At 38.3% G+C, this 22752-nt stretch overlaps 1 protein-coding gene across 1 annotated transcript in view; it reads left to right on the top strand.

Moving 5' to 3' along the window:
* Window positions 1–22752, top strand: part of LOC126175716 (uncharacterized) — a 69201-nt gene that overhangs the window by 35370 nt on the left and 11079 nt on the right. Inside the window, exon 3 of the mRNA XM_049922648.1 lies at window positions 15884–16030. Coding sequence (XP_049778605.1) covers window positions 15884–16030 — 147 coding nt within the window. The remainder of the gene's footprint in view (window positions 1–15883; window positions 16031–22752) is intronic.

Genomic DNA, 22752 nt, shown 5'->3' with positions numbered 1-22752 from the left:
ACTGCGCCGGCACCGTTCTGCCCATGTGGACAATTGCTGACGGTACGCCACATTTTAATGTCCTGTCCAAATTTTAATACACTGTGCATTGATCTTGGCCTGCCATGTACTCTGCATGAAATTTTAATAGATGACCCAGGAGCAGCTGCTCGCGTTCTTCATTTTATCCACTTGACAAACCTGTCTAAGGACATTTGATTATGCTGTTTTCTTTTAATCCCTTGCCTGTTAATGTGCCTTTTATAGTGTTGTCCTTCTTAGTTGCTGTTTTAATATTGTGCCTCGCAGTGCATTCATAATTTAGTCTGGGCGCCAATGACCACTGTAGTTGTGCGCCCTAAAACAGCAAAAAAAAAAAAAAGTGTCAGGTGGAATGGGGGGGAGGGGAGGAGGGGAGGGATGAGAGGCAGGGAGAGCGACTGGGGGTTGGTGGCTAGCAGCTTGGAATGAAGAAGCCCGTTTGCCAGCTAGGAATGTGGAAGGGAGAAGTGGCAGGTACATGAGTTAGGAATGCATGGTTTGCAGAGCCAGTAGGGAGGGAATGGTGCACACTGAAGGTGACAACATGGGTATGTGAATTTGGAGGGAGTGGCATGGCAGAGGAATCAGAAACTATTGGGTGTAGGTGTGGGGACAGTGGTTTATTGAAGACTGCAAACAGAATGATTATGGTGGTGAAGGTTGTGTTGCAAGGATAATTCCCATTTGCATAATTCAAAGAAGATGGTGGTAGAGGAAAGGATCCATATGGTCCAGGTTGTGAAGCAGCCATTGAGGTTGAGTATGTTATGCTCAGCTGCATGTAGTGCCACCAGGTGGTCAACTTTGTTCTTGGCAGCAGTTTGGTGGTGGCCATTCATTCTGGTGGACTGCTAGTTGATAGCCATACCAACATAGAAAGCTGTACAGTGTTTACAGCAGAGTTTATATATGACATGGCTGCTTTCACAGGTGGCCCAGATTCTGACGGGTATCAAAAGCCTGTGAGAGGGTTTGAGTAGGAAGTACTGGGTGGGGGGTTGGGCAGGTCTTGCACGTTGGTGAGACCAAGTTGGATGTAAGGAGTTCCTAGAAGGTGACCAGGTGGAAGTTAGGTGGGAGGGGAGTATGGTCATGGTTGGATGTGATATGAGCTGGAAGAGGCAAGGTTCAATGCTGGGATGAGACTGGCTTTGGTTGGAGGGACTGGTGGCAAAGTGATGTTTCTACTGTAGGGATTGGGAGGAGAGTAGGCCTTTAACTGTCTAACATGGTTAAACTTGGGTGTGGGACTCAAGATGAGATCTTTGGATAGGTGTGAAACATCTGTGGGACTGACATTTTTGGTGGAATAGTTACCAACAGTGTGTTGGTTTTGCTTGTGTTCTAGACTCTGTGGAGTGTTTGGAAGGAAGCATGTAGTAAAGTGAAAAGGTCAGCTGAGTTGGGTTGACTGCTATGAGGGGTAGATGAGGGGGTTCACTGATTAGTATGGGTGTTGATGGAGAAGTGCGAGGTTTCAGTTTCAGAGATGTGGTGTATGTAGTAAGGATTGCATGGAAACAATATCTTACAGTGGAGGTAGAGGTGGATCTGGAATTCTAGTGCAATTGAGAGGCATTTCTGCAGTACCAGGTTTGTGGGGGATAGGGACTGACAGAATCTGAAAAGATGAAGGTCATTGTGAAAGGAGGGGTGGCATCCAGAGAAGGGAATTTTTATAGTTAGGCCACTGGAAGGGACGTTCCATGGTTTAAGCAGAATTAAGTGTACACAAGGTGGGACTGGATTTTAGCCAGTGAAAGGGACACTTTTCTGAAACAGTGCAGTTAGTTGGAGCAGAGGTCCACTGAGGGTGCGATGGTTTTACAGAAATAGAAAATGAATCAGGAAATGTACAAGTGAAAGCATTAAGTGGTTATAAGGGAAACTGGATAACAGAATGTGAGTTAACCTTTTTACCAAAAACTTCAGTCCCAAAGAATGTTCAGTACTGTCGAAAGTCCTCACCTGCAGCCCCTCAACAAAGTTTGGCTAAGTTGGACTTGTCAAAGACATACTCCCTTTCTTCCAGTCCTACAGTGGGAACATTTCTTTGCCATCCCTCCCTCCAACCAGAGCTACCCAATACCAACACTGTACCTTCCCTCTCCCAGCTCATACCACCATCCAACTGTGGTCCTCCCTCCCTCCCCCCTACCACCTAGCTACCCCTTGCTTACCTCCAAATTGCTTCATCACCATTCCCCATGCCCATTCCTAAGAATACTAACCTCTCCGGAGAAGAAATGAGTCATACATAACCTGAAAACAATCCTATCTCATCGTCTTCCTCGTAGCCAAAGGCTCCTCCACTGTGATGATGAATTGCAGTGACTACCTGAGAGATGGTGTCTGCCAACCATAGTGATCTCATCCTAGAAGTACATCATCATCTCTAATCCCTTCTAAAATCCATGGACCCTTCCCAGACCCTCTCCCCTGAGACTATCCCCCTCCTCACCCCAACAACACTCTGCACATCAACATTCTACATGGTCCCCAAAATCCACAAACCTAAAGGTGGCATTCCTATGCTGCATTTGATGCATGTGGCAGCCGTTGTGCATCTGACATAGAGCGGCTGATGCATAGCTGGCGGTTCTTGTAGAGCAGCGGCTGCACAGTGTTTAGTTGGTTTGCTGCATCTGTGCCGAAAGGATGAGTGAGCGCGATTTGTTGTTTTATCTCATGTTAGAAGACATTGAAGATGAAGAAATTCAGCGTTAGCTATGTGGGGGGAATGCTGAAAAACATCCGATTTACCTCACAAGAACTGAGGAAGGCTGTTTTGAACAACTCATCAATCAGCACTTGTTAAAAAATGACCAGAAATTTAGAGAGTATTTCAGGTTGAACAGTTTAACTATATTCTCAATCTCATCAAATAAGATATCAGGAAGGATTCATCTCTCAGATATCCATACCCTATAACACCAGATGAAAACCTAGCTTTAACATTGAGGTATGTACAATAAAATTTTTTATGTGTTATTGCTTTATTAATAATGCACACAGTGCAAAAAATGAAAATAGCACAATACAAAAATAAGAAATTAATACTTATCGCAACATTATATGTGTTTATAAGCTGGCGTTTTGGTCTCTGTGTTGTCAGATGGTGTGATGGCAGTGTTATCCACACTTGATGTTGTTGGAGTTGTTGAGTATGAGAAAGTATTCGAAGATGAAAGATGCAAGGCACACGGAAGAGTAGTATTCAAATGAACTGTGATTCTCCAAATCAATAAGCATCTGCAAGAATCTCAATTTGGCTTCATTGATAAAATTATGATTCAATTTTTTTACGCTGTGGGCGATACTTTTAAAAAATAAATCAATATCATCATCACGCTTTTGTTGAGCTAGTCTTTTCATTAAGGTTTCTCTCTTGGCCCGCCGAGAATTCATCAACTCCATGATTTTTTCATTTTGTTGTGACCTTTTCCTGGATGGTCTGAACGACGCGATGTTTTCCACGTCTTCGGAGAAAATTTCTTTTTCTGACAAAGTTGGCAATGTCTGGCACACCTATCTGTTACTCAGTTCACCATCATATTGTAGGCATTGATTTCATCTGCCTCAACATTGGATGTACTTCTGTGAAATATATTACAAAAATACAGGTAATTCAGTGTCAATAATAAAATGAAACAGAATAAAAAATAACATAAACAGGCAAATTGTATGGCAACTTACATTCGCTTGTGATCCATTTTGTTTAAAAATGTTAATATATCAGCCAGTGGCCATTTATTTCCTTTACTGGAAGCAGAACTTCCAGTACTTTTTCCTTTTCTCTGCCTTTTTTGATGTGTGTCTATTATATTCCTCCATTTTTTGTTTTGCAGTCTTCAACTATAAAACACAATACAGTCAAATAATTATGTACATTAATATTTGTTAGATGTAAAAATAATAATAATTTTTAAAGTTACTCCTATCTTATTTTTATTTTGTTTTTAGGTTTATGGCGACAGGGGAAACATTCAGTTCACTGGCATTTGCATTCAGAATATCTCCTTCTTACATCGGTAAAATCATACAAGTTGTGCAGCCAATCCTTTTGCCACTGATGTCATTTGACCACTAGGAATCAAAATGTAAGGAATTTGAAGAAAAATGGCAATTTCTTAACTGTGTTGATGCCACTGACAGAAAAAGTGCAAATTTTTTGCCCTGCACTGTCAGGCTCATTCTATTACAACAACAAACATTTTTTTCTTTACCGTCTTTCGTGCTGTGGTTGACGCGAACTACAAATTCATTTTCATTGATGTCGGGTCATATGGTAAAGGTGACAGTGGAATTTTTGATAAAAGTAATATCGGGAAAATGTTTTCAAGTGGTAAGATGTTTCCTCTGAAGCCAGAAACGACTGATAATTTGATTATTGTTGCTTGCTGTTTATACGATTTACTTAGAGATGCATTCTTAGAGAAAAATAACGAGCCTCATTTTGAATTAAACAGAAGTAAACCACTACCTACAGAAAATCTTGGACTATTAGCAAGGAGTGGCGGTTATGCACATGGTGATGGATTTTCTGTGCGAGATTCATTTACAGAATACTTCAACAACCATGCAGGTGCAGGGATAACACCTTGGCAAAGTGATCCTGTTAACAGAACTCAGTAGGCTTTGAACTCCCTACCGTCACTGAATAATCTTTAAAAATTTGCATGCACATTATAATAAATTGAACTTTTATAACATACATCAGGTTTTGGTATTGACTTTGTGTACACTTCATTATTATAAGAATAACTGAATATTATGTGGGACGATGCTGCTTATTCTTGTTTATTAGAATATGCATTATTTGCCTGACAACTAAGTAATAAACATTATGAATAAATACAAAGTATGCAGTACTTTTCTTACTTGTTCTTTCCACGAATTCTGCTATCTCTCTCCAAGCACTATCCTTCACAATTTGGTCCTTTTATACTGGTAATGGTGCATCATATATACAAGGAAATTTAGAAACCATTTCTACCAGTTTCTCATCTTCCACCACTGTGAAGAGTACTTTTCCCTCGGACATGCTGTCGTGTTCTCTTTTGTGGCTGCATCTAGACTGCTCTCAGACCAGCTGGGCCACAGCCACAGATGGCAGCTGTACATACACTGATAATGTTACTCAGTTTTGCCCCTAAGCCTTTTAATTTATTTTCAAAATGGTCTTTTACAGACTCCATTTTCTTATGTAGTTCTGTAAGATTTGTATTAATCACACCAATTTCTCTATTAGTTTTGTACATTTTTAAATTTAAACTGCTAATCTCATTCTTACTACACATGTTTTCATGCATTTCCTTCATAACCTGCAGATCAGTAACTTAATTTCCTTATTTCTTGACTTCTCTTACTTTCCCTATTTTCCATCACATGATTGTAGTCTAATGTTAACATGTTACACCAATTTGAAACTGTTTGCTTCTTTATTTACACTAAGTGAGCAGTGGGGAATGCCCTAGACATTTAGTCTGTAATTTGGCTGTCATGAAATTCGTTGTATAAAGTTAAGAATAGCCCTGATGTAAATCCACTGTCATCTTCAGGTTAACTTTTTATTTCTACTTTATATTCATCTATTCCCCCATTATCTCCCTAACAACACCATTTTCTTCATGTTCATTCACAATTGTTGTTTCCTGTCCATCACCACTTAAAATACTCTCTTTAATTTCACTGTCACACATTTATACGAATAAGTAACAATGCTCAAACACAATCTCAATTCACATGGATAATTTTCTAAACCAGTGTTGGCTGCTGTTGTGCCATCTGGTAATTACAACAAGTCATAATCTGTATGTTGTTTCTGATCACTTTGTTGTTTACATCCGCTCCACACTAATCCGCTGCTGTTATGTATGATGTGATATCGGCTAAGCCCAGTCACTGATATGTTGTTGTCCAAGATGGCCTCATGGACCCTTCATGCAATACAGCACTCCCTTTACTCAAACTTATCCCTTACAATGGCACTTCTATGCATAATTTGAAACAGTTAAAATTTCACTGTTCCAAAAACCAATCATGCACCATCCTATCCTTCACCGTTACTGTCCATTCTAACCACTTTGACTATTAAGTCTTGTAATCACCATCACTGTCTACTGTTTCGCATGCTTAATTATCAGATCACTCACTTTGCCACATGTCTCGTAAGTTCATAATCTCACTTTATTACAGTGCCTTTGCAATGTGTTCCCAAACTGTGGGGCACCAAATGTAGCTTACCCATTTTTCTGCACAGTTAACTTTCATAGTAGTGCCTCCATGATAACTGCCTGAAAAGTTGGTGCTGGAAACAGTCCACTACCATTAATGAAGTCCACACCAAAAATTGCAGTTCACACACCTTAACTGCACTTGAATGCTGAATGAACTTCTGTTTCTGTCCAATTCAAGTCCCATCTACTTTAACCATACACCGATAAATCAATAACTACATACCCACATGCTACACTCAGCTGATGTCCTACAATATGGCCTGAGTTCAGTAACCTAAACATAACATACTTAATCACAGTTATTCACAGGCAGCAAGTAAATCCTTAACACAGTCACATTATAAGCCACTGTTTACACTGTCCTTCAAAGCAGATAACTTTTATGAAGCGAGGCAGTCACTATGTTCTGAGGAGCCAAATGTTATGCCCTCATTGCAAATGACAAATGGGTAAAGGTGGACAAAGGGATCTGTCAGTAGGAATCTGGACAGGCAACTACAAGTGTAGTTGATACAAGTACACTTTAAATAAATGTATTGTACTCAACTTATGGGTGAGGAAATGCTACACTGTTGCCAACTTGTGGCAGGTGTTGCTAGCTATAAGCTAGCCACACATGTGAGTGTCTATGTACACTGAATGCTTGCTGGTGGAGCTAACTACCAACAACTCATTGTAATTTTTGGCACCATATAGTGACACAGACGTACTCTTGACCACAAGTAATCTTGATTTAGAAAACTGGTACACAGGTGGCCACTGCTTATAACCAGCTCTGGCAGCATAAATAGGCTACGATACTACAGTAACCATATCAAAATGAATAAAATCTGTAGAGTAGATATCAGTCTCTAAAACAACATGGTTCATGACCTAGCTCCATTGTCACAATTGGTGATAACCATTAGCACAGTCCATGGAAATAATTACACATTCACAATCCAACTAATCATTAAACACTCACTAACTTTTATTGACTAAACTCTCAACTGCAAAATCCAGATGAAATACAGTACATTTTCCAACTTTTTATCTGTACTAAACTGGCTGTGATATATTCCATCATAATGATAGTCATAGATGTTGCTCCATTCAAAAGTGACTGCAGATTGACTGAACATGGCTTCCAATGTGCCTCTTTTATAAGTTTAAAATGATTAAAACTGAAGTTGTCTATTGTTGTTTGCCATATTTTTACAAATAACAATTAAAGATTTACATTTCTAAATAATAATGGAGGTTCATTTGAACATGAACTTTTAGATACAGTAATAATTTCTTTTAAACTGGCGGATTAATTTGTCTAAATATGCAGTTCTACTTCAGTAACAATGTTTTATCTCAGAATGTTAGTTACTGCAAAATTAAATGAGTGTAGGTGCTGCTAGCATATTTTTGTTGCCGATTGAATACTTTACTTATTTCTACAGCCTTTTTATCTACCTCATCAAGAAGTGAGTAATCATGTATGAACAATAATGAAATTTTAAATCATTGATATTTTTTAATCAGCACAGGATTCAGCCAAACTAATTATACTAATGGATTCAGAAGGTAACTCATAATAAAGTTAAGTTGTACAAGCCCAGGGTCAGTATTTGAGATTTTTAGATACTGTGCTTGTGCCGTATAAATGACAGTACTCAAGATGTCAAAAACTTCACAAAATAATAATAATAATAATAATAATAATAATAATTTTTGGTGCAGGGACACATAGACGGAAATAATCCACCTGATTTGTCAGATGTTAGCAAAGTAACATTACTTGATGAAACTTGGACAATACATAGAAAGTACTACTACAGTATAATACAGAAGGTAACACACAGAGATCACTGCAATTCATGATGGTCCTCTGGACATTAAAAATGGTGAGACATAGTTCTTATAGTTCTGAATAGAGTGTGTGATCGCCACAGATGGCAATGGGTGCTCTGCAATGTGTACCCAGGCTGGTCACAAGATTGGTAATGAGTTCTTGTAGTAGGCTATTCCATTCCTCCACAAGTCCAGTTGGCAGCTGCTGGCTTGTTGTTGGGGCATGTGGATGTGCTGCATTATATCTATCCAATGCATTCCACAGGTGGTTGATGCAATTTAATTCAGAAATGGGCAGTCCATTTGCCGAATATCCTCTCATTCCAAGAGAGTACTGTTCCATTCAGTCACACGCTGTCATCCCTAAAAATAAAGTTAGGGCTGAATGCACTCTTGAAAAGAAGCATATGAGGAAGGAGCACAGTGTCAGTTGATTGATGAGTGTACTAGGTTCTAAGGTTTGGAGGTTAGAATGTCCATGCTACATTATGCCTCCCCACTCAGTATCACCTGGACCACCAAAACGATCATGTTTGAAAATCTTACTGGATTCACTACATGTCCTCATCTCCTGTCATATGAGGATTTGTCCTGCATTGCTGAACATGATCATTTTGGTTGTTATGGTGTGGGGAGGCATAGTGTTGCATGTGTACTGACCTCTAAATCTTTGAACACTGCACACTCGTCAGTCAACACTGTTGTGACACTGTACTTCTTCCTGATGTGCATTTTTACAGGGGTGAATTCAGCCCTAACTTCATTTTTATGGATGACAATGTGTGATGACATTGAAAAGCACTATCTTGGAGATGGAGGACATTCAGCAAATGGACTGGCCTGGCCTGCCTGTTCACCTGACTTAAGCCCCATTGAGCATGTGTCGGATGCATTGGGCAGGCATATTGCAGCACATCCACTTGCACCAACTACCATGCAATAGTTGTCAACAGCACTAGTGGAGGAATGGAATGCCCTACCACAAGAACTGCTTACCAACCTTGTGGCCAACATTGGTGAACATGGCAGGGCATGCATTGCCATTTATGGTTATCACACATTCTGTTAAGAATCACGTCTCACCTTCATGGATCACAGTGATTCCTTTGTAATTACTGTTTTTGAATAAAAGTGTTATGTCTATTCATCTCATTGGTGAAAGCTAAAGTAGAATTTATGAATACTTCACTTTTAGGAAAAACATGCAGTAGCACATCAAAAAACCAATTTCAGTGACTCTGTACTTCTTGTGCTGATTTTAAAAAATAATTATAATAAAGTTATAATTTAATGGTCATGGGCACAGAACAGCATACACAATGAACTTGAAGTCAAGGTTCTGAGAATGGTTTGAAACTGAACAAGAATTGGTGAATACAATAAATGGAAGGAATTACAACTGAATGAGGCATGCTGAAGCTGGAATGAGGTACAAGTGACCACTCTGAAATGAATGAGTCTGACTGAATGAGACCATGACAGGAACAAAGAATGATGGAACTTCAAGGAGGAAGAAGACTGATGTGGGAACAGGACTGAATGGTTAATGACTGTTCCTTAGAAGCCCTTCCATGGCCCATTTGTTCAACTTATTGAAACATTCCTTTGGAGCCACTCCTTTTTGAATGACTACTTCAGTTACCCACAAGATTTGGCATTTGACCCACTTCTGTTTCTATGCTACATAAATAATGTGTCTGTGACATTAGAGGACGCTTCAAAATTTGTCATGTTTGTAGATGAACAATTATTTTGATAAACACACCTCTAAATGACACAGCTAGAAGCTTACAACTGGTTCACAGGTAACATCTTAACCTTTAGTCTTATAAAAACTCATAATATGCCATTCCAAACACGTAAAAATGACTCGCATGCACCAGAAGCAGATATCAATTCTCACAAACTGAAGGAGGCTCCATGTGCGAAGTCTTGGGCAACCAGGTGGTATTTACTCTGTCCCCTGTTTCTCTTATCTAATGTGGATCTCATACAAACTGACAGCATTCCAGAATGAGCAGTACAAGTGTTTTGTAAAGAGTCACTCTGCAGAGAAACTGTAATTCCTGGGTATCTTCCAACTGAAATGTAATGCTTGCTTTACCTGTAACTGAATTTGTGTGATTGTTCAGTTTCATAAACTATACATTGTTATTTCCAGACATTTGCATAAAGTTCTTTTCATCTGTTCCATTACCCTCAGTTGTCTTGCTTTTGAAACAGTGCCCCATTGCTGAACATTAATGGAAGTCCAAGCATGTTGAATAGGTTCCCAGTGAGTTACTGCCCCAAACTCTTCTTAAGTAAAAAAAAAACCCTAGTATGCTGTCTTGGACAGTGAGTGTTCTTCACAGACGAGGATATCATCCAGAGTGGCGCAGTTAAGAGTGATAGTACAGCTTTTGTTCTCTGTGTACATAAATGATCTGATGGATGGGGTGAGTAGCAATCTATGACTGTTTGCTAATGGCAGTGTAGTGTGCAGGAAATTTTCATCACTGAGTAGCTAGACAAGGCTACAGCATGACTCGGACAGATTGGTTTGATGAATGGCATCTTGCTCTAAATATAAGTTAATACAGATGAGTAAAGATAAACAATCCTGTGATGTTCAAACATAGTACATGTGGTGTGTCGCTTGTCTCAGTCACAATGATTAAGTATTTAGGTGTAATGTTGCAAAGCAGTATTAAATGGTTTGAACAGGTAAGGTCGGTAGCAGGGAAGGTGAATGGCAGACCTTGATTTATTGGGAAAATTTTAGGTAAGTGTTGCTAGTTTTTAAAGGAAGTCATTGTTTGGGATCCCCATCAAGTAAGATTAAGAACCACTTTGAAGCAATTCAGAGTAATATCACTAGATTTTTTTACTGGTAGGCTCAATCGGCAAATGAGTGTTACAGAGGTGCTTCAAGTGGAAGGCCCTGGAGGGAAGATGACATTAATTTTGTGAAACACTGTTGAGAAAATTTAGAGTGTAGGCATTTACAGCTGATTGCAGATTGATTCTACTGCTGTTGACATACATTTTGTGTAATGTCCACAAAGACAAAATAAGAGAAATTAGGGCTCCTATGGAGGCACATATACAGTTGTTTTTCCCTGAATCCATTTGCAAGTGAAACAGGAAAAGGAATGACTAGTACTGGTACAAGGTACCCTCCACCATGCACCACATGTTGGTTTGTGGAGTATGTATGTTACATGTCAATGTAGAACATGTGGAAAAGTAAGATCTTTACAACACCAAGTTTCCTAGGTGAACTATGATTTAAAAATGCTAATATCTACACAAATTACTGATTAACCATGTTTAAGTTGTTTAAAATGCCACCACTCATAAAATATGCCTAGATCACTTTTTTATGAAAGAAATTTACATAAGAAGTTATCTGAATGTCCTGGGAATCACATAATAAACAACTCAATTGCACAAGCAGTGTTATTAACATGGCTTCATAAACATTCAATGATATTCAAAGACCTTTTAAACATTTCAGAAGGCAAAAATAGTATGTATTAATACAGTATTTTGGAGTGAAGCAAAGGAGTAAATCCCAAAATTTTCACTTTAAGCTTAATAATGTTCACTTGTGCTGTCCAACACTCTGAAGCCAGAAATTAACATCCAACATTAGGGCCTACTGCTGAAGAAAATGTTGTCATGCTATGACAATGCACATCTACACACCACCAGCTGCATCATTAAAATATATTACTACAGAGCTTTGTAGTGCTGCATCAGCCTACCTTCATCTCACTCCTTCCAACTATCATCTTTATATAGATGGCTATCAAATTCAATGATTTCCTGTGGACAACAAAGGATGAGAAGTGGGGCAGAAATGGACTCATGATCAACAAAATCACTTTATTCCCGACAGGAATACACAATATTCTGGACCAAGGCCACTGAGATTTTCTGCTGCCTCCTAAATCAACCAGGTTTTTGTATGTCCACCCTTTTGGCTGGAAGTCTCGGGGACCACGGCCATTCACTATTGTAAGAAAATGAAACAACTACAATCTGGCAACACTGTAATGACTAATGTCAGCACATATTAGTCATCCTGTACAGCTGGTGCAGTGGATAGAGTTTTGCATTAGCATGTAGGTCAAGGGTTCGATCCTGGGTTGGGGCACATTTTTTTTTATTTGCTAACTTCATTCTGACATTTCATACTGTAATATACACTGTTTCTTAAATCCCATGTGTCCTAAATTTACAACATTTTGTAATGCTGAACATAACAAATATGTGATTAGACAAATAAGAAATAGACAGTTGAAACAAATGACCCATCATAGGACAGAATAATTACAAAAACAATACCAATTTTGAGATGCTAAACGTGATACACAGTACAATAACACAACATCTACTTGCCATTTATATTAGATGTAATTTGAGTGCAGTGACAATAATAATGTCCATATTAATGACCTCATGACCTTCACACAGAATACATTGTCCTCAGAACAACAGATGCTCAAAGTGACCTCCCTGCACGTCCAAACATTGCACAACCTGCTGTATTATACAGTTCTGGACCCATCACAGCAAAGCTGCATCCACAGTAACAAGAGCACCATGAACAGCTGCTACTAATTCTTCCACATTCGTCGGCGGAGTAGAGTACATGTGCTCCTTCAGGTGTACCCACAGGAAGAAATCCAGTGGATTTAGGTCAGGTGAACATAGTGGCCATACAACTGAACCTCCACATCTGAGCCATTTCTCTGGAAATGTTCTGTCCAAATACTGTCACTCATTAATTCCTGAGTGTGGAGGTGTTCCATCTTGTTGGAACCATATCCTCTGCCAAACATGTAGTGGAACATCTTCCAGTGCATCAGACAGTTTGAGAGAAATGCATGATACCTTCATGCAGTCAACTGGTCAGGCAACATGTGGGGGCCCAAACACCTGTTGGCCAATATTCAGTCCAGATGCTAATACAAAAGCAAACTTGATATCCACGGTCGCGGGTGACATGCAGGTTAACCTCACACCAATGGTGGGCATTGTGCATATTGAAGACACCCTCACGAGTGAATGCTGCTTCATCCGACCATATTACAGTGTTCACGAATTCATCATTGGCTTCCTGTTGTTGTTGGAACCATTCACAGAATTGCATCCACTGATGACTATCTGCAGGATGCAGGTGTTACATGAAAGCATAATGATAGATGTGAGCCCATGCTCGTGCAGCACGTTAATGACTGTGCGTTGCGAGACACGCTGATGCCTCGCTATGCTATGTGTACTTTGCTGATGTTCTTGGTTTATGACCTCCAGAATAGCTTCCTCACTAGCTGTAGTATGGCAAGTCCATGGGTGACCTCTGCCATACAATGGTGGAAGGAGAGAACCTGACTCCCGAAGGCACAGCTCCAGACGATGAAACACATTTTTATCTGTATGGTGTTGACGAGGATATCTAGCAGCATATTCATCAGTGGCAATACCAGCCTGGTTATCAGATTCACTGAGGACCAGAAGAATATCCACATATTCATCATTTGTGTATGCCATATGTCTGCCGTACTGGTTTAGAGGTTTACAATGAGAAAATTCAATACATGTATACATTGGAGTCTGTCATGGGCGCATTACTCCACTTGTAACCAGTCCCTGTCTGGTGGACAGTGCATTCAGCATAAACACGCCATCAGTCCTGCGTGCTGTTCCACCTAATGCACATTACCCCTCTGACAGATATTGTTCTGCATGGTTCATCCCAACACCATTGAGTGTGAAATTTTCAGTTGCAAATTACACTGTTTACCTAATGGTAAGAGACATGATGTTTCCACAATCCCATCACTAGAATAACAATAATAATAATAATAATAATAATGCATTGAGATACGTACTATACAGAATGTGGATAACAGACTCAGTGTTGAAAGATGTAATTAGTGGGATCATGGTGATAACACATACAAATAGTAACCGAGTTTGGACATTATTTGCAAAGCATGTTGCTAGTCCTACTAGCAATGCAAGACCCTAACAAAATTTAATGGACCTGAATGAGGCAAGAATAATAGTTGGTACTAATCTACGGGATCATTGGAGGATGGTACAAAGAAAACAGGTTTCGCATCTAGCAGATGAAGTAGTACGAATAAATTCACACTCATGATGTGGAAAGGGCTTCTTTCAAAGTTGACCAATCTTCCATTTCTATGAGTGTAGTATGTAAGTGCAAATGTTTTCTAGAGGACCTGCTGCAATCGCTATTGACAATTAAGATGTCAGATACCGTACCACCTGGACTACATTTACCAGATAAAAAACATATGCCTCAACCCAGGATCGAACCATTGACTTCCTGCATGCTAACCCAAAACTCTATCCACTGCATCAACTGTACAGCACGAATGATATGTGCTGACAAAGGTAGTTACCATACATGCCATTACCTTGTTGCCAAATTGCCACTCTTTACTGTCCTTTTTCTGCTGGATGTACCCGCTGTACGAAATTTTGTGAGATACATTTTTTTTATTGCTGGCATGTGAGGAGTCGCGCTGTGAAGCCCGAGTGCTCAAATTTCACTTCATCCTGTATATGCTGCATCAGTGGCCAACATAACTGGTTTATGCAGACTATCTGCGTCAGTTGGCAGTTGATGGTTGGTGTGCTGACATCATTGTTACAGATAGTCTGCGTAAACCAGTTATGTTGGCCACTGATGCAGAGTATATATGGTTCGTGATAACCCCTTCAGCATCAACCAAGGCCAGAATATGACACATGTGAGTGCCAAAACCAGTAGCTACACAATAAATAAGATCATAAGGACAGCTGTAGATGTTTTATTTTTTTCACAACAAATCAACTGAATGGTGGGGTAGGTCCTTTCAAAGAGCATGTTTGATCTCTTTATCTATGCTCACTATCTAATGAGATCATCATCGATGAGACTTTAAACCCTAATCTTCATTGGATCATGACACTGAAAAAGTTACAGACTGTGCAACAGGGGAAAGAAATAATATACTTTTTAAACCCTGCTTCCTGTGTAGATAAATTGAAAGAAGTAAGTCAAAGTAATTTTTGACTTGCCCTCAAACTTTTCGTTGTAAGATGTTGTTGTTGTGGTCTTCAGTCCTGAGACTGGTTTGATGCAGCTCTCCATGCTACTCTATCCTGTGCAAGCTTCTTTATCTCCCAGTACCTACTGCAACCTACATCTTTCTGAATCTGCTTAGTGTATTCATCTCTTGGTCTCCCCCCTACGATTTTTACCCTCCACGCTGCCCTCCAATACTAAATTGGTGATCCCTTGATGCCTCAGAACATGTCCTACCAACAGATCCCTTCTTCTGGTCAAGTTGTGCCACAAACTTCTCTTCTCCCCAATCCTATTCAACACTTCCTCATTAGTTATGTGATCTACCCATCTAATCTTCAGCATTCTTCTGTAGCACCACATTTCGAAAGCTTCTATTCTCTTCTTGTCCAAACTATTTACCGTCCATGTTTCACTTCCATACATGGCTACACTCCATACAAATACTTTAAGAAATGACTTCCTGACACTTAAATCTATACTCGATGTTAACAAATTTCTCTTCTTTAGAAACGCTTTCCTTGCCATTGCCAGTCTACATTTTATATCCTCTCTACTTCGACCATCATCAGTTATTTTGCTCCCCAAATAGCAAAACTCCTTTACTACTTTAAGTGTCTCATTTCCTAATCTAATTGTAAGATAGAATACAAAAATTTTGATAGAAATTAGCAGACATACGAAATGTTACAGTAATTAAGAGTGTTTTATACAACAGTATCACAACACGAGAAAGCCGAACAAGAAAAGAGGCAGCAACAGGAAATGATTCTGCACAAGGAAAAATGTAAAAAGGCCTTTGAAGAATGGAAGAAGCAGAAAGCTAATTTCAAGAGACCAGCATCTTGCATTACAACAAACAGAGGTATGTTCCTATCATTGTGCAAAATTTGTACTAAAGGAAGCCGGCAGGCCGTCAGAGGATGATACTAGTGGCGACATCAAGCCAGCAATCGGTACATGTGCAGAATCCAGCAGTGTGCACCAGTTGGAGTATGTTATGCATCCACCAACTGGGAAACAGCCAATAACAAAGCTGTAGTCACTTGCATTGTCAGGATTTAAGACCACATTCTGGCTGCAGCTGGCAGTTTATCCACCTGGTGAAGACTGATGTCCATCTCCAAAGTCATCACTGTTGTCGCCGTCCTGTCTGCCACTCACCACTATTGCCATCCACTTTTGACATTGCACTTCTGGGGACAGGTCCTGCACAACACAACACTTTTGGATTTCAAGGAGTTTTTATTGGTGACTATCAAACTCAGACCAATTTTCATATCCCGTGCTGGACATGATCTTTAACTCAGAATCAAGACAGGACATATTACATACCAGGGTAGTGATTTTGCCTTCCCCCCACACCACCAAGTGTTTTTTTTAGTTTCCTGCTATGAACAGACAAATTTTGTTCTTTGGACATAGACACTTCAAGAAGAAGTTAACCTTTTGTTGAATTTTCAGAAGATTTTTGTTTCCTTTTTCAAATCATACATCAGATCTGTTTTGTTCAAAGTCACAATCCAGCAGTGTTTTGTGTTAATAAATGTGTTAAGTGACATTGCTTCCTGCTCTCCATTTTTGGGAGACTTTTCATTTTGCACATGCATGAACAATATAATTTTGAATAACTGTGTTTCAGACACAAAAAAAAAGTTTTCAAAATTCAGTGTCTTCTATAATACTTAATAAGCTCAGAACTAAGAGCTATGAACTATCATTCACATTAGACCATCTCATAGAAAGCGTATCTTTAAGCTAAATTAATATCCTTAAAATATTTAACAATATAACACATGTGCAAATACAAAGTTCCCTTCCCGTGTGGCTTGCAGACGGTCAACTGTCAACACGTTACAGAGGGCACACCACAGCATAAGATTCAATAGCTCAGACTCTTTTGTACATAACAATATTCAAAGTAATTCCAAATAGAATTTTCTTTTTCTTTTTTTCACAATGGCTTTTCATTAAAAATTCTAATTACTGTTTTATCTGCTAATTAACTTATTATATGTAGAATATCAATGGATGTTAGAATAATTTTGATAGTTATATGTAAAATTGTGAGGTATTCTTTCTAGCATAAAATCAATCAATCATTTATAATTAAAATATTCAGATAACTTATAAACGTGGGTGAATTTATTTATGAAAGTTTGTTGCTTCTAAGTTTCTTGGATTATATTTGCTAAAACAGTATTTTAAAGCGTTAATTGTTTTTCAGAACAAAGAACTCCGTACTATATTTTACACATGAATGTAATTAGTAAAATTTTCTAGGCAAAAATTTAGTTTGCAATGTTACAATCTGTTTTTATGCAATGGGACAACATCTAGAAACATGGTGGTAGGCTCCATGTTGTTCCCACACAAGGAAATACGTAAAGGAACATGGATAGCACCAGGTGGAAATGCAACAAATCAAATCAACCTTGTACTAATTGATGCAAGGCACAAGTCAGTTTAACTGGATGTAAGGAGTTTAAGAAGTCCAAATACAGACATGGATTTCCTAATTTTGGCATGGGTGAGGGCAAGAATACCTAACGTAGTAAAAGGAAAATGGTGCAGGACACAGAAATATAATGTCACAATTCTTGAATCAGAGGAGGCAAGGGAATGATACCAGGAGAGAATAATAAAGGCCCTTGGAAACGCTGGCAAATGTAACATCATCAATGGAAAAAGATAAAAAAAAAAAGACAGTGGAGACAGCAGCATGCGAGATACTTGGGAACAATATAACAAAAATGAAACAGTAACAAAAAAAACAAAAAAAAAATGAAGCATGCAGAATGACATTACAACCACATTGTACCAGGAGGATAATAAAAGAATATAAATAGAAATGGAGACTTGAGAAAAGGACCCATCAAAGGAAAAAGAGAGATTGGATGAAGGCAAATATTGACGAAATGGAGATTGTGAAAAGTGCAAAAAAGACAAGCAAATTTTATAGAGAAGTGAACAATGCATAGAAAACTTTCAGGGGTAGAACAAGTTTGATAAAAGCTGAGGATGATTAAATTATAAGCAAAGAGGAGGAGATAAGTGTGACGTGGCATTGGTACTTTGATAACTCCTTAATCCAAGACCAGTTTACCAAGGAACCTAACAGAAATATATGAGGAAGAGGACACAGATATCATCATGAAACCACCTAATTTAGAAGAGGGGAGAACTGCAATGAAGAAATTAAAGAACAGTAAGGGGGCAAGAATGGACAGCATTCTGAATCTAATATGGGAAGAAGAGGAAATGCCTCAGAATGGGAAGAGGGAATTATAGGTCCTATATATAAGAAATTAGACCAGGTGGAATGCGGTAACAATAGAGGGATCACACTGCTTAATCTGGGATACCTAATCCTCTCTTAACATACTATACAACTGACTCCTTCCAATAATGCAGAGGGAAATGTGGTCATACAAATGTTTATTTATACCCAGTAATTCAACTATCAACTTGATATTTACCATCAAACAAATTCTGGAAAAAACAAAGGAATTTTGGATCAGAACACATTATCTGTTTATTGATTTTAAATCAGCGTACGATTATGTAGATAGAGAGCAACTCTATCAAGCTCTAGGTGAATTGAGTATTCCAAAAAAATTGACAAGGATAGTAAGAATGACGATGAAAGGAATGCAAGATAGCATAAAAACTGGAGGAATGTTGTCCAGTACTTTGGAAATTAAGAAAGGGTTTATGGCAAGGTGATGTGCTGGCATGTCTCCTATTCAACACTACCTTGGAGAAGGTGATAAGAGAAGCAAATATCTTGAATGAGGAAATGATGTTTCATAAATCTGGACAGATACTGGCCTATGTAGATGACATCGGCAAAGTAGCAAGAACTCTGACGGCAATGGAAGAGAGATTCACCATACTTGAACATGTCAGCAGGAATGTAAGACTAAATATCAATGAGGAGAAAACAAAATACCTAGCTGCTGGGAAAGTGCACAGGGAGAACATGCAAGCTGAAATAGAGATGAGCAGTTGTACCTTTGAAAGATTTGACCATTTTAAGTACTTGGGCTTGAGTGTAACCAGCCTAAATGATACCTCATGTGAAATAAAGCAGAGACTAATTCCAGTCTATAAAGTTTATTTCACCTTAATAAAGCTTCTATCTTCAAGGCTCCTGGCTAGAACCACTAAACTAACCATCTATAAACCACTGGTCAGGCCATTGCTCAAATATTCCTCTGAAACCTGGGTCTGACAGCAAAGGATGCTGAATCACTGGATGCATTTGAGAGAAGGATACTCAGGAGAATCATCAGCACAATTTGTGAAAGGGAAAGATTAAGGAGGAGGTACAATAATCAGTTGTATGCCATCTACAAAGCTCAGACTGTTAGAAGAATTGTGAAGTCATCCAGGCTGAAGTGGGCTGGACATGTTGCATAAATGAATGATACAGAAATACCAAAAAAGATTTTAGGATGTGGTCAAACGAAAACTAGATGGGAGGATAGAGTAATAGAAGGCCTTCAGAAGATGGGCTATAGGAACTGGAAATTGCTAGCACAGGACCAGGATAAATGGATGTAGATAACTGAAGAGGCAAGGGCTCATTTTGAGTTGTAGAGCCACAGAAGAAGAAGGTGCTTCACAAAATGAATCCTACAACATCAAAGAATCACAGTTACAGTCCGGTAACTCATGCAAGTAGTTGGGTGTATCACCTGGGGATATGAATTGGAATGAGCACATAGGCTCAATCGTGGGCAAAGAAGGTGGGCAAAGCAGGTGGTACACTTGGTTTATTGACATAATACAGGGAAATGTGATCAGTCTGTGAAGGAGGCTGCTTACAAATCACTCACATGCCCAATCCTAGAATACTGCTCTAATATGTCGGGCCCATACCACTATTGTTTTTTACAGTGGTTCATGGTCATCGAAGTTAATTTTGTGACTCAAGCATTTGCCTAAGCCTAACAGGAGATATTGAATGTATACAAAGAAGGGTGGCACAAATGGTCTCAGTTTTTTTATTATTATTTTTTTTTTTTTTTATCTACGGGAGAGTGTCACAGAGATGCTGAAGAAACTGAACTGTAAGACTCTTTAACATGGATGTAAACCATCCCAAGACAGCCTAGTTACAAAGTTTCAAGAACTGACTTTAAATGATGACTCTAGGAATATATTAAAACCCCCTACATATTGCTCCCATAGTAACTGTGAAGACAAGATTGGATTAATTACAGCACAGACAGAGGTACTTAAACAGTTATTCTTCCCAGACACTACACATGAGTGGAACGGGAAAAAATCCTAATAACCGGTACAGTAGGACAGACCCTCTGCCATGCACTTCACAGTGGTTTTCAGAGTAGAAACTATCTTATTTCTAATAAGCCTAAGCAGAAAAAATTACTTCTTTCTATATGTTTATCCTGGCTGTGGACCCAGTTGTAAAAAAGTAAATATATAGACTGTCATAATTTTTTATTTTTTATATATTTATATTCATCCATGGACAATATAAATTGTGTACATGTTATCAGTGTGTGTGTGTGTGTGTGTGTGTGTGTGTGTGTGTGTGTGTGTGTGTGCGCGCGCGTGTGTGTGCCTTAAATACACTTTAGCAAAATTTGTACACACATCTAAATACATAAAAATACATACATACAATATTTACATCATTATGTAACATGTTAGTATAGTTTATGCCACTATTCTTTTGTGGGGTGGATCTTTATCACAACAGGTAATTTTTTCCAAGATGAACATTTACCTAGATGGGTAACATGTTATTTATGGTCATTCTCAAAAGTGATATAACTGTTTTTCCATAGCTAGGTGTTTTTTTCAAATATGCATATTTTTAAATAGTTTAAAAATTCATAATCACATACATAAAATAGTTCTTGAATAATGATAAATATCTCACAGTTTATGTTACTACTGCTTTGTACAGTGGGTCTTGAGTAATGTTAAATATTTATATAGTTTATTTCACTATTGTTTTTACAGTAGATCATGGCCATTAAAGTTAATTTTGTGACTCAAGCATTTGTCTAAATAATTTGCATGTCAGTTCAAGTAATTTTCAACAATTTAACTCTGATTTAATAAAAAGGTTTTTATAGTTTTGCTAAAGACATGGTGTTCATTTTTTTGTGTAGAAACCTTATATAAATTTATTTTATTATGTAGAAGACTATTTTCTGTGTTAACTATATTTTTCCTGCTGAGATGAAGCTGTTAGCTATATCTGGTCCCATATTGTATTGACTTTTTTGTTGGATACTGGTTAATGTTTGTAAATTATTTTCACATAGAATGTTAAGGCATCTCAGACTTTTAAACACATGAGTGCAGTGATCTCCCTGCTAGTTTTTGTTATGATTTGTATCATCCTTTTTTTGCAACTTGAAAATCTATTAGATGTTCTGACCACTATGTCACAACTAATTATCAAATGAAAACATAAAAAAGTGTATTGTTCTTGGATGTGAGCTGATACATACTAAAATCATTACCCAGAGCTGTTGGAAATTGATTTTCCAGTATTTTTATTTCAGATTTTATTAAGTACAATGTGTACATGGTATTAATTAGTTGACTAAATTTATTATCATTTGGATATTGAGATAGTGACAGTGTTCTTTCTTTACCCTCAATGATGTTATGTAATATGCTTGGCCCACCTAAGCTGTGCATCATTAGACATGCCTAGAAATTTTGTGATTGATATACATTCTATTAGTTTCTGCTACTTTGAAAAGGGTGGAAGTAATAATATGTGTCTATAATTTTCTGACAGATAAATTTTCAAATCTCAGCTGCATATGAACATTGCATGTAATGGCAATAAGTGAAAATTTGAGCAGGACTGGGACTAAAACTTAGATGCTCTGCTTCTCTAGAGTGGTTGCCTTTATCACCTTGGCCAAAGCACACCTCCCATCCAGACTAAATTCCCATATGCTGCATACTACAGATGTAGTGTCCTCCATCCATTATTCCCTGTTTGCTTGCAGCTATTCAGCTGAGTCCCACAAGGGTTCAGACGAGTGATTGCTTCACACAGAAGATATTTCACTCTTAAGGCACATATATGAACACGTTTATATGTGTACTATAATTTTCTGTTTTCTGCATCACCTTCCTTAGGAAGAGGCACAACTTTTGCATGGTTTTAATCTGAGAATCGACCTATGATGAAAATGATAATGAAAGGTTAATTTATAATGTGCACTAGTAGGTCTTTTATATGGCCCATATAATCCATTAACAAGCACATAGGCACCTCACTCAAACTTGCTGAGGTTTTATTTTGTTAGATTATGGACAACATTGCAAAGTTCTTCAATTGTGGTGGGTTGCAATAACATTGAGATAGGCGTGTAGTTCACTGTTCCTATGGGCTGCTTTTCAGAGTTCTGTTATAACTTAGTAGCTACATTGCTGAAGTATTTATTTACTAATTTTGCAAGAGTATCTCAGTCATGTGTTGCGCTTAAGTTGTGTGTCTGCAGGTTTTGGTTTATTGTGGTTCATGGTCTGTCTGGTATCATTCCAGGCTGCTTTGATTTTGTGTTCAGAATTGTGTATAATTAA

Source organism: Schistocerca cancellata, chromosome 3 (assembly GCF_023864275.1).
Source record: "Schistocerca cancellata isolate TAMUIC-IGC-003103 chromosome 3, iqSchCanc2.1, whole genome shotgun sequence".
NCBI classification, from domain to species: domain Eukaryota; kingdom Metazoa; phylum Arthropoda; class Insecta; order Orthoptera; family Acrididae; genus Schistocerca; species Schistocerca cancellata.
This window is presented reverse-complemented; position numbering and strand designations above follow the sequence as displayed.